The following is a 16,222-nucleotide window of genomic DNA, read 5'->3' as shown; positions in this document are numbered from 1 at the left end:
TCCCCAGTTACTCTCCTACTTTGCAGTGTGAGCTCTTCTGTGCCTCTTACATTCTGAAGTGTGCTCCATTTTTTTGGTGACTGTATTTTGTTTCTCCTATTAATTTTCTGGAGAGGAGGGACTGTCCTTTTTTGTTTTTTCATCTCCAGCACCCAGCACCAACACCTTGTATGTAGAATATGTTTAGTGAATGGTGATTGAATTAATGGAGTCGAGTTGGTAGATTTTTTTTCCCCCTCAGTCATATTTTGTTAACCTGTAAAAGATTTAAAGAGGCTGAAAACTCAAGCCTCCTCAACTTTTTAATGGGCCTGGCATTTTGGAAGGAGCCCTCATGAGAGGAGACTTTGCTATATGTGTGGGGGTTGAGTCAAATCTTCCCAAGCTTGAAGGTGCACCAATTCCAAGTGAGACCACCTAGCAGGCCACCAGGCCACAGTACAGGGTTTTACATAATGGGTGCATTCCTATAAGATCACCTAAGTCAATCTTTTTCCTAAGTTGAATAGTTTTAAATACCTCAGAGCTCATTATGAAAAGAAATTCCATTATCTTTTATAATGCAGAAAATTCTCAAATAATCAAATACTTAGACCGTGATATGCACTGATGTTCTATATCCTTGTTAAATGAGATACAAAAGAAGTATAAGAAATGAGTACAAGTCTGTTCCTGCTTTATATTTATGGAAATCGCGGCTATAATTTAACAATCAAGTAAATCTTTTTTCACATGCTTAAAGAGACTGAGTACCAGATAATTTAGTACCAGATAACACTGGTCTTTGGGGAAAGAGTTAATTAAATCCTCCCAAGTTTTACCTTCTATAAATAGCTCTTTAATGGCTCTTGTTACTCTGACCCCATTCTCAGATTTTTCAGCATTCAGCATTTTCTTTCTAAGTTTTATTTGGACTAGAGCTGATTTGCAGAAGCAGCAGAATTGAGTGGACGGAAGGACCTGGAGCCGGGAGTTCTGAGTTCAGCTCCTTCTTGCACAATTACTACCTGGGATCATGGGGAGAGCCACAGCTCCTTCACCTATGAAATCGGGATGGGGTGTTTCTTCTACTTACCTCCAAGGATTATTGTGAAGAAAGTTCTTTGAAAACCCTCCAGGCACTCTCTAGTGATTAAGCTTATTATTGCAGAATATGGCACAAGTGAAGAGAAGTTTAAATCTTAGCAGAGTCAAACAACTGTTAGCCCTCCTGGTGTTGAGACATCCTTAGGATAGGAATAAAAGGGAGCATGTTTATACGTGTAAGAGACAGTGGACAGAGGCATCTCTGTGGTGGGCAGTCATGGGAAAGCAGGCCGTTTTACTGCAGTCACTTATGACTTAGATCGCTGATCATTTTAGAGACTTCACAAGAATATTCCTTGACTGGAATATAGGTGTTAGTGTAGGAATGTGGTGTGTACGCTTGGTAGCAGAGGAGGTCATTTATGCCAGTTTTGTATTGTTGTTCAGTCATTTTTCAGCGTGTCCAACTCCATTTGGGGTTTTCTTGGCAAAGACACTGGAGTGGTTTACCATTTCCTTCTCCAGCTCGTTTGACAAATGAGGAAACTGAGGCGAACAGGGTTAAGTAACTCACCCAGGGTCACACAGCTAGTAAACGTCTGAGGCCAATTTTAATTCAGGAAGAGGAGTCTTCCTGACTGCAGGCCTGGTGTCCTGTGCACTATGGCGCCACTTGGCTGCCGAGTTATCTCCAGTTAGAACACATGAATGGTTTTTAGCTTCACAAAGGAAAGGAAGCATCTGTATAGTACAGACAAGAGCAGATAGGTTCCATTGAATTAAATGCCCATTAGCAAGTGTAGCTCAGATGCTCCTTTGTTATACAAAGAGAATAAGTGTACTTGGGGTTTTAAGTTTGTCACAGGTCTCCTCAGCCAGAAAAGGCCTCCCTGGAAGTTGTTCCTAGATAAGAATCAGATGTCAACAGAATTACTAAGAAAAACTCCATTGTTTCACAGAAGGAAGTGAATTCTGCCAACCCTCTTATAGCTGAAAGAGATCAATGTTAGCTTAGATGAAACGCCTAATTAAATCCATTCTGACCTTTGGAATATTTTAACTACTGAGAAAAGAAAGACCTGTGATTTTGTCATTATAAGTAAGATAGATGACAACCCTGAGCATGCCTCATGCAATTTAAAAAGTTGTTCTAGCCAAGAAAACTATCCTTTTGTGGCCAGCCCTGATGGAGCATGGGCCACTGGAACCTTTGCTGGGCCCTTACTCCAAGCTTCTCTGGTTTGGGAGGCCTGCCAGAGCGTTGCCTTGGAGAAGCTAGGGTGGCCTCCGGGTCCCAGCAAAGTGATGGATGAGCTCTTTCCCAGAGGTCTTTGTAGTCTGAAAAAAGTAAATGTGATGAAACAAAATGTTGTGTGTGGAAACATGCATACTTGGCTATTCTCTAGGACTGACAACATGGAGTATGTTTTTCATGATGGTGGTTGTCTGTTTTCTATAGCATGAGGAGGAACCACCTCAGAATATGAAACCACACTCAGGAAGTGACAAGCCATTATCCAAAACAGCTCTGAAAAATCAGAGAAAACACGAGGCAAAGAAAGCTGCAAAACAGGTACCAGGGCGGCTGCTGCAGGGCACTTTGATTGGGTGTGCTTTTAACTGCTGTTTTACCTGAGATGATGTACATTGAATTGAGAAAAAAATTAATAATGCCAATAATAGAATGTTCATAAAACATAGAGGTTTTTGTATTATGAAGATACCAGAAGTATTTTACAAGTGAATTCATAAGATGAAAGACACAATAAAGCCTATTTTAGAGAATGTAACTGGAATAAGACTCCGCTTCCCCTGACATAGATGAAGAGATGGTTGTTCCTTTGCTGTTGTGAAGGAGTGGCTCTGATGTAGCACAGCATTTTGTTGTTGCAAGGGTATAGATTAGCCAGGCTAGCCTACTTCTCTGCTCATGAAGCCCCTCGGTGATGGGTGGTGGGCCACTTGCAGTCAGTCCCATCTTCCTCAGTGATGCGCCTTTTGGCACACATGTATGAGATGGCCATCTGAAGTCAGTGCTATTTGTGGTCCTGAAGTCCAGCAAGGCCAGCGCTGGCCCAGCAGCAGTCTTGGCTACATGGCCTTGGTCTCATTAACTGACCAGATGAGTTTACCAGCTACAGACCATAAAACATAGCAGCTGACAGCTGCCGAGATAAAGGAGTCAATTGTGTAATCATTGGCAATTTTACAAGCACAATCAGTTTGACCAAGGGGTTCAACCAAAAGGACTTCTTTTTGTTAGCATATATTTTCTCCAAGTAATTGTCCGATAAGAAGGTATGTAATGTGGTAATGTTTACATATGAGCTAATTTACTTATCTTAGTTACTTTAAGATTGAAAATCAATACATTTACTTAAGTTTAATAATCACAGTGTATTTTATTATTACCGATTTCTTTAGCTGCTACTTTCACCAAACAGTTGGAGGCTTAAATTACAATCCTTCATCTGCGTCAGGGGAAGTTGGGCCTCATTTCACAGTTCTTTCGTCTAAAACAGTCTTTGTGTCTTTTATTTTGTGATTTCATTTGAAAAATATCAAACTACTGCACATATACTACTTTAGAGTTTTGCACAAAAGGACATCAGCTAACCACATGTCCTTTATCACCACAGTGGCAGAAAGAACCTTATTATTGAACTCAGTCACTAGAGCAAAGCAATTATTTCCCAAGAGCTTCATTATGTTATTCTTATTTATGTGTATATGAGCATATATCTACCCCTGCTAATAATATAATATCTTTACTCATTCTTCCAGTTCAGACCCTTAATTTGTATCTCACAGTATAGAAAAGATAAAATCACATTTTGATTTCTGAATTTTATGCATCTGGCCTATGGTGGTTGAAAATTTTAGTTTTTCTGTTTTCTTGGAAAATTGTATTTAACAAATAAATTCCTACAGGAAGCCAGAAGTGAAAGCAGTCAAGATTTGGCTCTTAACCCAGCTCCGCAGCAGAACACCCCACGAAATGTTGTCTCTCTGCCAACATCAGGAGATCCTGAGGTGGACAAAAAAATCAAGAACCTGAGAAAGGTAATTGGCTTCTTACTAAAAGGATAAGCAGAAATGGACTGGAAAGAATAGTTGGGAGAATCATCTGAGGAAGTAGTTTTTCCACTACAAAAATGGTGGGGAAGTCGATGTAAGAAGCTTGCAGTTTGTGCACTCTCTACTCCCATGTTGTGAAATTGGAAGAGAAGGAGGCCCTGGTTCTGGTTTCTTCCATAGTGACTGACTAGCATTCCATCTTAGGTCAAGTATGTCTGCATAATGCTGCATATTTGTGCAGCACTCATACTTGGAGCAGTTTTACCTAGGCTGTCTTATCTGAGGCAGCATGACCCTGTGGGATGGCGTAAGCATTACTGTTGCCATTTGGGAATGAGAAAATGGAAACCAGGAGGTTGGTGACTTGCCTAGAGTGTCGCCATAGGGTAGTGGTGGGTGATGCTTTGTTTCCAGTACACTGCTGTCAGTTTTTATTGGGGGAATTCCCTTGGTGCAATTTGGTACCTGGTTTAATTGAGAATTTGGTGATGTTGAGAAGCTTGAGTAGGTGGGGAAATGTGGAGGGTCACATCCGTGAGGTTGTATTTCTCAGTCACTGAGTCTGTGTGCTCTCCGGATGCCAGCAGCTCATCACACAGCAGTTTCTGTGGCGTACGTGGAGAACTGAAGTAGGCTTTAGCCGTAGTAACAAGGGGCAATTCTTTTGCCGTCAGTTCTGAGCAGTACTTTTTTCAACACAGTGTCCTTTCACATTCTAAACATGCTATAATTCATTATCCTGAGGCTCTTAAGATTTGGGATAATATTTTTAACATAACTAATGAAAAATATTTTCATGGAAATATTTCTAGATAATATTTACTGAAGTTCTTTTTCTGAAAGTGACAGAAAATTGCTGCAAGTGTATTTATGAAGTTCTTTTCCCCTTTTGGTGCTAGCAGATTTCCCATCGAGTTTTTGTCCTCGCATGCATAATGATTTCAATTGGTTTTCAGTTCATGTTGAAGTTCTAATTTTCTCTTTTATCATATATCAGTATCCATTGTATTTGACGTTATTGTCCTTGTTGACATTTGTGTGCCAGGCTGGCTGCCTTCACTAGTGCACCGTTATTCAGAGTCATTCTCTGCCTTGTAGGGTGTCCAGGGGCTGGAGCCATGGAAAAGACATTCAGTTTTATGAGACCTAGGTTTTTAAAAATTGGCTTTTCCCCCCTCAAATTTGAGTAGCTTCTTTTAAACTTTGTGAATAATGTGCTACGTTTTTAACATTGCTAGTAATACCTAAAATTAAAAAAAAGGTACTCCATCCTGGTACTTCTGCTACAGTATTTTGATTTAAATAAAATAGGATGATTGAATTGCCTTTATTCTAGTTTCAGGTCTGTTTTGAAAATCAGTTTGTGTGCAATGACTGAATCTTCTAAAACTCTATTTTCTTTTTCTCCTTTATCTCATTGTTTGATTTTAACAGAAACTGAAAGCAATTGAACAATTGAAAGAACAAGCAGCTGGCGGTAAACAGTTGGAGAAAAATCAGGTATTGCCTTGTGTCTTCTTTTGGGGTCATAGTTCTTTTTTAGGTTACTTTTCTGAAATAATTTATCATGTAAGATAGCATATAAATTCTTAAAACAGCTTTTTTTTCTTTAAGAAATATACTATATTCAAATAATTTTACAAGTCACATTTCACTCTCTTCTACTGAAGTCTTATGTTGATGGCGTGTTGTGATCTGGAGGTGACCCTGGACAAAACTGTTAGTGAAGGGTCAAGTATGGCCGGCTCTGCGGAGCTGGGACGACTTCCACCTCAGACCTGGTGACCCATTGTACATGTTTCCTCCAAGAGTCAGGCTGGTGGCAATAGATTTGTCCCCAGCCCACATGTACACATAGGTATAGAAACGTGTAGATCTAGCTGTATATTACTTTGTGTGATAAATATACGGGTAACACCTATGGGAGGGCATAAAGACTGTCTGCTAAGGAAAGCGTGGAGAAATTGCCAGAGCCATCGATTCAGGGAGTGTCCGCACTTAAAAAATCACAAATTATTGATGTATTGCTAGTATTTTCATTCTAAAACAGCAAAAAAATTACATAAATATCTGCGATCTCTGGACTGTCACTGAAAATCATGGCAACTTTCTATTCATTTCTTCCACCATTTCCACTGACCTTGAGACTCATGAGCCCACTCCATTCCTCCTTCCCCACTTGCCGTATCTGAGTAGACACAGCCCTGCAGTTACCCCTTCTTGTGTAAAGGGCAGAAGGGGAGGCAAGATAGACAGGTCGGACTCTTTCTTACTGGCGCATTAACAGAATATGTATGCAGACAGCATGATTAAATTGCATTTTTAAAACTTAATTTTTAGAAATTTTTTTTAAGTTTAGTAAGAGAATATGATATATACCTTTTCTCTTGTTATATGAAAATACTGCTCCTTTAAATGTCTAGAATTCTTGTTAACAGATTAAAAAGAATTAATGGCTTTCTCTTTTTGTATTTTTTCCCCTTGAATAAGCTCAATGTAATGTTTTGAAATTTTCTAGATGGAGAAGATCCAGAAAGAAAAAGCCCTTCTACAGGAGTTAGAAGATTTGGAATTGGGTGTGTGAAGTTTTATGGAAAATCAGTTACCTGAAATCAGTGCAAAGACATTCTCTCTGTATTAAACCTACTAGAATAATTAATTTTTTTTAAATGGCTGAGTCCAAATACATGTACATATTTACTGTTCATCTGTATTTCTAACCATTTACCTTAACATTTGTGCATGTGGGAAATTATTTAATAATGTTTATTAAATTTGCTTTTCCTAATTTTCAAAAACCAGTGTAGAAATGCTTATGATACAAACTAATATTAATGGTCATTAATATTAAGTATCAAAATAAGTATGTGAGTTTTGGGAGAAATAGAAGTCTGACAGCTTGAAGATCCCATGCAAAAAAATTGCAACAGAGCCCAGCTGTTCAGTTATTTTCAGTTTTTACAGAACTATAGAACATTTTAAATTTAAGAACTTTGCTTTTGTTTTAGATCAAAAATAAGAATTCTTTTAATTATTTTACAAAGTGTGTCATAAAATAAATTTTTATCTATAAACACTCAGGGTGATTCCTTATAACAGATTATTTTAATATCAGAAATGTGGTGGCTCTCTCCTGTAATCCTTGCTACTGGGGGAGGCCAAGGCTAGTGAATTGCTTGAGTCTGGGAGTTCAGAGCTACAGCATATCAAGTGCCTGTGTTAAGTCTGACATTATGATGGTAATCCCGATCTTGGGTGCCGAGGGTCCCCAGCCTGGTGAAGGAAGGGCTGTACACCCAGGCCAGAGCTCCATGCCTTGTTGAACACTAAGGCCAGAGCAGTGGCTGTCCTGCTAACCTTGGGGAAAGGAGTCTCCAAAAGAAGAAGAATGTGTACCAAACTGATTCCAATCATTTGTACTAAATTGTTTCACAGGGTTAATGTTTACATCTGATCTTTGAATTTTCTTCCCCCCCCCCCCTTAATAGTATTTTATTTTTTCCAATTACATGTAAAGATATTTTTTAACATTCATTTTTATGAGATTTGAGTTCCAAATTTTTTTCCCCCTCTCTCCCCAAGACGCCAAGCAATCTGACGTAGCTTACATATATATGCTCATGTTTAACTTATTTCCACATTAGTCATGGTGTGGAAGAAGAATCAGAACAAAAAGGAAAAAGCACAAGAAAGAAAAAAAAAAGTGAAAGTAGTCTGCTTCGATCTGCATTCAGACTCCACAGTTCTTTCTCTGGATGTGGATAGCATTTTCCTTCATGAGTCTTTTGGAATTGTCTTGGATCACTGTACTGGTGAGAAGAGCTATCCTATCATGGTTGATTGTCGCACAATGTTGCTGTTACTGTGTACAATGTTCTCCTGGTTTTGCTCATTTCACTTGGCATCAGTTCTTGTCTTTCCAGGTTTTTCTGAAGTCCACCTGCTCGTCATTTGTTATAGCACAGTAGTGTTCCATTTCATTTATGTATCACCATTTGCTTATTCAGCCATTCCACAACTGATGAGCATCCCCTCAATTTCCAGTTCTTTGCCACCACAAAAAGAGCTGCTATAAATATTTTTGTACATGTGAGTACTTCTCTCTTTTCTCTGAGCTCTTTGGGATGCAGACCTATATTGCTAGGTCGAAGGGTATGCACAGTTTTATGACCCGTTGGGCATAGTTCCAAATTGCTCTCCAGAATGGTTGGATCGGTTCACAATTCCACCAACCATGCATTAGTGTCACAGTTTTCCTGTATCCTCTCCACCATTTATCATTTTCCTTTTCAGTCATATTATCCACTCTGATAGATGTGAGGTGTTTTAATTTGCATTTCTCTAATAAATAGTGATTTAGAGCATTTTTTCATATGACTGCTTATCTCTGAATTTTCAAAACAAAGAACATTTTATACCAAGAAACATACTGACTTCAGGCCATCAAATATCTTTGGTTTCTTCTGTGTCACTAGTCCCTCCACCAGTGCGTATATAGATATCCTTCTGTAGGGAAAGCCAGAGAAGCTCCGTGAGCAACTAGCAAACACAGCTGAAGTAAACAGACACTGTATGTGTACAGATAAAAAGAAGAGTCTGTCTTGGTCTCTGTCGAGTAGTAAACCTGTTACTTTAAGTTATAGATGATAGACAACCACTTTCAAAATATGCAAGCAGGTTCTACCAAGTTGGAGAGGTTTATAATAATATCCATCTTTCTGGCCTTTTACGTGCATTTTTCATTTTTAAAAAATGATTCAAGTACCCTTGTTTCTTTTTTTCCTTTTTGGCAATTCTATCCCTGACCTACTTCTCTCTCACACACCCACCAATTGTGGGGGGAGGGGAAGAAAAATAAAACCTTTTTAAACAAAGATACATTTTTTAAAAAATATTCTACATTATATCAATTCTGCTCTATTTTGAGTCCATCCAAGACCTCTCTGTCAGTAAGTAGGATAGTTCACTTTCTCATTGGTCTTCTGAAGTCATGGCCACTGCATTCATTGCTCAGAGTTCTCAAGTCTTTAAAAGTGGCTTTTCTTTACAGTGTTGCTGTTGTATAAATTGTCCTGGTCTGCTTATTTTATCTTATTAGTTCATACTGGTCTTTCCAGGTTGCTCTGATATCATCTATTTTGTCATTCCTTGCAACACAGCAGTAACCCATTGTATTCACATAACATGCTCTGTCTAACCATTCTTTAATATATTAATGAAGATCCTCTTCATTTGACTTCTTTGGTATTACAAAAAGCTACCATGAATATTTTTGTACATATCGGTGCTCTTTTGCTTTCTTTAATCTCCTTGAAGGTCTAGACCTAATAGTGGCAATGCTCTGTCAAAGGTTATCCACAGTTTCATTTTGGTGGTGTTATTGAAATCTCAACAAGTGGAGCTTTAATGTATCTGTTCTCCAGTGACCCCTCCCAATGTTTGTCATTGTCTTTTCTTTGCACCTTTGCCAATCTGATGAGTATTAGAACCTCAGACCTTTTTTAATATACGTTTCTTTAATTACTGATGATCTGAAGCAATTTTTCATGTTTTTGTTGCTATCTTGTATTTCTTCCTTTGTAAACTGCCCATTCATATCCTTTTACCTCTTGGGGATCAGCATATACTTTGAACCTGGCAATTTCCATGGGAAGGTGTTACAAGGGAAAGGTGGAGAAAAATAAGAAATGGACAAAAATAAAGACTATCTCCAATTCTTAGAAAAGTTTAAGTGATAGAAAGTAATATAATAATTAACACAATGTTTATTATGTGCCAGGCACTGTGCTAAGTGCTATACAATTATTACCTCATTTGATCCTCACTACCCTGGGAGGTAGCTGCTATTATCCCCATTTTACAGATGAGGAAACTGAGGCAAACAAGTTAAATGACTTACAAAGTGTCGTTTAGGTAGTGAGTGAGACCAAATTTGAGCTTGGGTTTTCCTGACTCCAAGCCCTGTGCTCTACCCACTGTACCACCTTGCTGCCAAAATCAGCAGGAAGAGTCCAGGAAACAATTTAGCCAACAAATATTTGATCTTGTCAAAGAGGGAGCTGTGCCAGCTTGGAACTACACCAATTTGGGGTATAAGCTCAGTTGCCAAACACCAGAGGAGGAGGATAATATTGAAGAGCATTCTCTCACAAAGCAATGGAAGATAAATGCTTTGTAGGAGAACTTGGCTCGAGATTCAGATAAACCAGGTCATTCTCACAGTTATTTGTAATAGCTGATATAATCTCTGAAGTTTGCATGGAGCTTCATGCAAATTTCATTTACTGGTTAAAAAAAAAGATGATGTAAATAAGCTAGCCTTTCTATGATCCATTTTAAAAAAAAACATTGATAGTGGAACTCATCACATTTGGACTCTCAACAAGTCAGGGATCAATAGAGTAGGTAAACACATAGCAATTGCAATTAAGAAGATGAAAGTTAGGGGATCTGGAACCAACCAAATTTGTGTGGAGGAAATCCATCTTGAAAGTGACATATTTTGAAGGCATTTGGCAATCAGTTTTCAAATGGGAAGACTACCAAAGAATATAAGACAATGGATGGTAGTATTACTAGAGAGACAACTTTAAAAAAAAATCAACAACTACAGATAGATCCCCATGTGTCTCTCATGTCTCAGATTGTTATAGAAATGGTCTTCTAATAGGTGTGAAGGTTACCCTTGATGAAAGAAGGGAATAGTCAGCTTTCTGTAGGTAACTTCAGCAGACCACATATTTACTGTCATGCAGTTGACTGATGTGTAGGAAATATAAGAACCTGTTTGACTTGAAAAGCTGCATTCAGCCTTACAAAGACTTTCCTTAAACAGGGGGTCTCCCAGTAATGGTAAAATTATACAAGATCCTCATTTTCTTTTCTTTTTTTTAGATTTGTGGTTTTTTAAAAATTTTATTAATTTATTTTGATTTATCAACAATCACTTCCATATGCTTTTGAGTTTAAAATTTTTCTACCCTTTCCTACCCACTACCCTCCCCAAGACGGTGCACAATCATGGTGGTCATTTTCTTCAGTGATACATTGAGTATTGGCATCTTATTGCAAGTGTCCACTAGTGTAATGGCGCATTTCTTGCACAAAGCCCAGAAAGAAAAATTTCTAGTGATAGAAGGGTTTCTCAGATGCTCCTGTTTGCAGATAACATTGTACTTGATTGTGTTTCACCCTAGAGGCAATTCTCAGAATTCTATAGAATTTTATAGAAAAGCTATTTACCTTGAAAACACAGTGGTGAAAGGAAATAACATTGCTTAAATTATGTTTAATTGGACAAGAAGCCAATTTAATTAATCCATCCCCACATTTACCTTGAACAGATGCTATAAATGGACAGTGAACAGATCCGTACTCTCTAGGGGTTTACATTCTCTTAGGGGAAATGGCATGTACCTATAATATGTATATATATGCATGTATACATATATGTGCATATTGTATATAGAATAAATAGAAGGGAGAGCAGTGTAAGTTAGGATCAGGAAAGGCTTCACGTAAAAAGTGGTACTTGAACTGGGTTCTGAAAGAAGTGAGGGACTGATTATTGAGGCAAAGGTGAGTGCATTCCAGGCATGGGAGATTGGCAGTGGAAAGGCATGGATATTGGACATCAGGGTCTGAGGGTGAGGAACAGAGGTAAAGACCAGTTTAGCTGGACTGTACGGTACAGGAATGTATGTGTGACTTGAAAGGTACATTGCAGACAGGTTTTAAGGTCTTTAAAAACCAAACAAGTTGATACTTTTATCTAGAAGCAATACAGGTCACTGTAACTTATTGAGCAGGAGAGAGACAGTCAAACCTGTGCTTAAATCACTTTGACAGCTATGTACAGAATGGGTTAGAAAGGGGAGAGACAAGGCAAGTAGACCAATTAAGAAGTCATTATGCAGTGGATAGGGCACCGGCCCTGAGGTCAGGAGGACCTGAGTTCAAATCCAGCCTCAGACCAAACACTTGACACCTGCTAGCTGTGTGACCCTGGGCAAGTCACTTAACCTCAATTGCCTAAAAAAAAAAAAGTCATTATGGTGGTCCAGGTGAGAGGTGATGAGGATATGAACCAGCATGGCTGTGTAAGCCGAGAGAAGGGAACAGATGTGAGAAATGTAGGCGATCACATGGCTGCTATGTACATGCCATTTGTCACATTCCTACTGTGTACAAAGCCTGAGTTAAGTGCTGGAGGTAACAAAGAAAAGCAAAAAGAGCAAAAACCTAGTCCCTGCTCTCAAGGAGCTCACAGTCTAATGAGGGAGGCTACATGTAAACAACTACGTACTAATAAGATATATACAGGATAAAGTGGGAGTAATCAGAGTGAAGTCACTAAGATTAAGGAGGACTAGTAAAAACTTCTTGCAGAAGTGGGGACGTTAGCTGAGACTTGAAGCCAGGGAATCTAGAATGTGGAGGAAGAGAATTCCAGGCATGGGAGACAGCCAGTGAAACCATTCAGAGTCAGGCAATGAGGGGCAGCTAGGTGATGCAGTGGATAGAGCACTGACCCTGGAGTCAGGAAGACCTGAGTTCGAATCCAGACTCAGCCACTTAACACTTACTAGCTGTGTGATCCTGAGTAAGTCACTTAACCCCATTGCCTAGCCAAAAAAAACCAAACCAAACCAAAAAAAAACCCCCAAAACCCCAAGACAGAGTCAGGCAATGAAGCATAGCATTTGAGGAACAGCAAGGAACCCAATGTCACTGGATCACCAAGTTTGTTGGGGTGAGTAAGGTATAAGACAATTGCAAAGGTAGGAAGGGGCCAGGTTATGAAGAGCTTTAAAATCCAAACAATGGATTTTATATTTGATCCTGGAAGTGATAGGGAGCTACTGGTGTTTACTGAATGGGGGTGGGGTGTTATATAGTCAGATTTGCATTTTAGGAAGATCAGTTTAACAGCTAAGTGGAAGAGGGTTTGGAATGGAGAGAGAGAGATTTGAAGCAGGGAAACCAATCAGCAAACTATTGCCATGGACCAGGTATGAGGTAATGAGGGGCTTGTGTCAGAGGAGAGAAAGGGTAAATATATGAAAGGGATTAAGAAGATAGAGCTAGGTGGCGCAATGGATAGAGCACCAGCCCTGAAGTCAGGAGGACCTGAGTTCAAATTTGGCCTCAGACCAAACACTTGACACTTAACCAGCTGTGTGACCCTGGGCAAGTCACCCCCAATTGCCTAAAAAAAAAAAAAGAAAAGAAATGACAAGATTTGACAACTGATTGAATATGATGAGAGGGTGGGGCAGGTTAGAGGGAAGAGTCAAAGGTGACCCCTAATTTGTGAGCCTGGATGACCAGGATGATGGTAGTACCCTTAAAGTAAAAAAAAAAAAAGTTAGGAAAAGGGGACAATTTTAGGGAAAAGAGAATAATTTCGGTTTTGGATATTGAGTTTATGATGTCTATGGACATCCAGTTCAAGATGTCTAGGGAGTGACAGCTTCAGTACTGGAGGTCAGAAGAGAAGTCAGGGCTACACAAATGGATATAGTAAGGTAGAAATAGTAGCATTGAATACTGACTGAATATGGGGTGAGGGAGAGTAAACTCAGTTATAACACTGAGCTTTATGAATCTGGGAGACTGTAAGAATTGTGGTACCTTTAAAATTAATTGAGAATTTTGGAAAAGGGGTGGATTAGGAAGGAAACATCTTTCTATTTTGACATGTCAAGTTTAAGATGGGTACGCGACGCCCATCTTGAAATGTCCAATAGGTAGTTGGTGATTCAGGAGTGGAGATCAAGAGAACAGCTAGGAACAACTGTGTAGCTGAGTCATCTGGATAAATTAACAAATGCTTGGGAACTTATGTCACCAAGTGAGCATAGAGAAATAGAGTGTGTTTGGTCCATTTGATTCAATTCAGCAAATTTGTAAAAGAAACAGGTTCAAAAACATGAAGCTTCTCTCTTATGGTTACATAAATAATAAGTATCAGAGGCAAAACCCCAAACCAAGGTCTTCCTGACTCTAAATTCAGTGCTCTTTATGTCAAGCTGCCTCTCATTCTTCATACATGACTAAACTCTTTGTGTTTTAGTTTTCTTATCAGTAAAATATTTCACTCTGTACCTCACAGAGTTGTTGTGAGGAAAGCACTTTGTAAACTTTGAATTGACATATAACTTGAATTATGATTGCTGTTGTAGGTAACATATTGTTGGGTCATGTGTTTAGTGTATTTATAAAGTGCCTATGACATGCAAGGCACTAGGGGTGAAAAAATATTTTCTCTCTAAAGAAATTTATAGTCTTCTGTGACCCTTTTTATTTTACAGGGTAATTGAATCTGTTCACATTGCTGTAATTGGTGATATTTGACTTATTCTTTGCCATTTTTGTTTAAATATTCTTTTTTCCAGAAAAGAATTTAAAAAGATTAATATTCTTTAATGCTTTGTAGTAGGTTACTAGAGTTTGCATTGTAAGCATATGAATTAGACAAGTGTATGAATCACAAATAACAGCAAAAAATGTTTGCACTATGATAAGAATAAATTCTGACAAGATGATAATTTACTAGAATGATAAAAATAAGTCAAAAATGAACAGTTGGGATATAATCAGATTTAATAATTTTAGCAGGTTAAAAACAGCAAAAAAAACCCCCACAAAATTCCTACATTTTATACTATTAGTTCTAAACTTTAGAGAATCCATTAACGTTCTATTCTGTACCCACTCTACTTCTGTATTCTTTCCCATGGCTTTAATGATCTGCACTTAGCATAGTACGTAACACAAAGTAGTTGATTAATAAATGCTTATGACTTGACATCTATCTTCATGATGCCTACATCTATCATTTCAACTCTAACCTCACCAAAGGTCCTATATTTCCAACTTCCTACCATAGATCTCCACCTAGATGTCCTACCAGCACAAATTTAGTATGTCCCAAACTAACCTTAATGCCTTTGCCATTGGGAAATGTACCTGTTTCTGTTAATTGTACTGCAATTGTCTCAGTCACCTTGACTTAAAACCTCAGAGTCAGCTATGACCATTTCTTCTCCCTTATCTCCTACATCTAATCAATTGCTAAGTCCAATAGATTCCATAGCCTCCAAACCTGTTGCATTTTGCTCCCTTCCACTCACACTGAAATTCCCCATATTAACATTTTCTCTATCACTTTCTTAAGTCCAGACAGTCAACAAAAGGATACATCGAGCCCTGATTTGTCTGTTCACCAATTTCTGGAGTGTAAATATTCACAATGACCAGGTGACAGTTGGCTCACGGGGTTCTTTGAGCTGGTTCCAGCACACCCCTGCCCGGACAATGAAAAGCCTCCTGCTGATGCTTAAAGCACTGTCTGAACATCTGTGGTAAGAGGGGGCTGGACACAGAGAAAAGACTCTGGGGGTATGGAGAGGGGACCAGCAAAGGTGGGCCTTAAGCCAAGTCTTGAAGGAAGCCAGGGAGCAAGGGGATGGAGGAAGAGAGCATTCCACGTGTGGGAGAGCGCTAGGGAAAACGCACAGTCAGGCAATAGAATGTCATGTGCAAGGAACAGTAAGAGTGTTGTTGGATTGTAGAGTTCGCCCTTCAGCCAGTCCTCACATGCCATGTACTCAAGGACCTTCGTCATCCTGGTTGCTCTCTAAATAGTCCAAGTGATCGATGCGCTTCCTGTGCTGGGGCACCCAGAACTGAACACAGTACTCCAGACCGGTGTCACCAGGGTGCATGCTTGCCTCCTCTTTCCTCGTAGTGTTACCACTCACTGCAATCCAAGATTGCATTTGCTTTTTAGTGCAGCTCAAAGCTCAGTTGCAGTGCAACTTTTAATAAGGCCTTTGCTGATCTCCCTAGTCTTTCCTCAACCTTGAAATTACTTTGAATTTACTTAGCATAAATTTTGCATTTCTTATGTACATACATATTTTTTCTCCTGATTAAATGTAAACTTCATGATTTAATTTTTCTGTTTAATTTTTCTCTTTGTATCTTCAGCACCTAGAATGGTGTCTGACATGTAGTAGGTGCTATATAAAAGGTGATTGGCTGCCATATCACACAGTCAACTCGTATTAGGCTTGTGTCTGCTAAGACCCCCAAATCTTTTTCAGACATGTGA

The 16,222-nt window shown here is 38.9% G+C and overlaps 1 protein-coding gene across 2 annotated transcripts in view; it reads left to right on the top strand.

Annotated features, from left to right (window-relative positions):
* EIF2A (eukaryotic translation initiation factor 2A) overlaps positions 1–7,184 on the top strand; it is a 28,535-nt gene extending 21,351 nt beyond the window's left edge. For both annotated transcript variants that reach the window (XM_020980887.2, XM_078147462.1), the window contains exons 11-14: positions 2,486–2,599; positions 3,958–4,089; positions 5,539–5,604; positions 6,623–7,184. In XM_020980887.2, the coding sequence (XP_020836546.1) occupies positions 2,486–2,599; positions 3,958–4,089; positions 5,539–5,604; positions 6,623–6,688 (378 nt within the window). In that variant the 3' untranslated portion in view covers positions 6,689–7,184. The remainder of the gene's footprint in view (positions 1–2,485; positions 2,600–3,957; positions 4,090–5,538; positions 5,605–6,622) is intronic.
* The last annotated feature ends 9,038 nt before the right edge of the window (positions 7,185–16,222 follow it).

Source organism: Phascolarctos cinereus, unplaced genomic scaffold, assembly GCF_003287225.1.
Source record: "Phascolarctos cinereus isolate Bilbo 61053 unplaced genomic scaffold, phaCin_HiC Scaffold_7;HRSCAF=346, whole genome shotgun sequence".
NCBI classification, from domain to species: Eukaryota; Metazoa; Chordata; class Mammalia; order Diprotodontia; family Phascolarctidae; genus Phascolarctos; species Phascolarctos cinereus.
The sequence above is the reverse complement of the archived record's forward strand: the minus strand, read 5'-3'. Positions and strand labels throughout refer to the sequence as shown.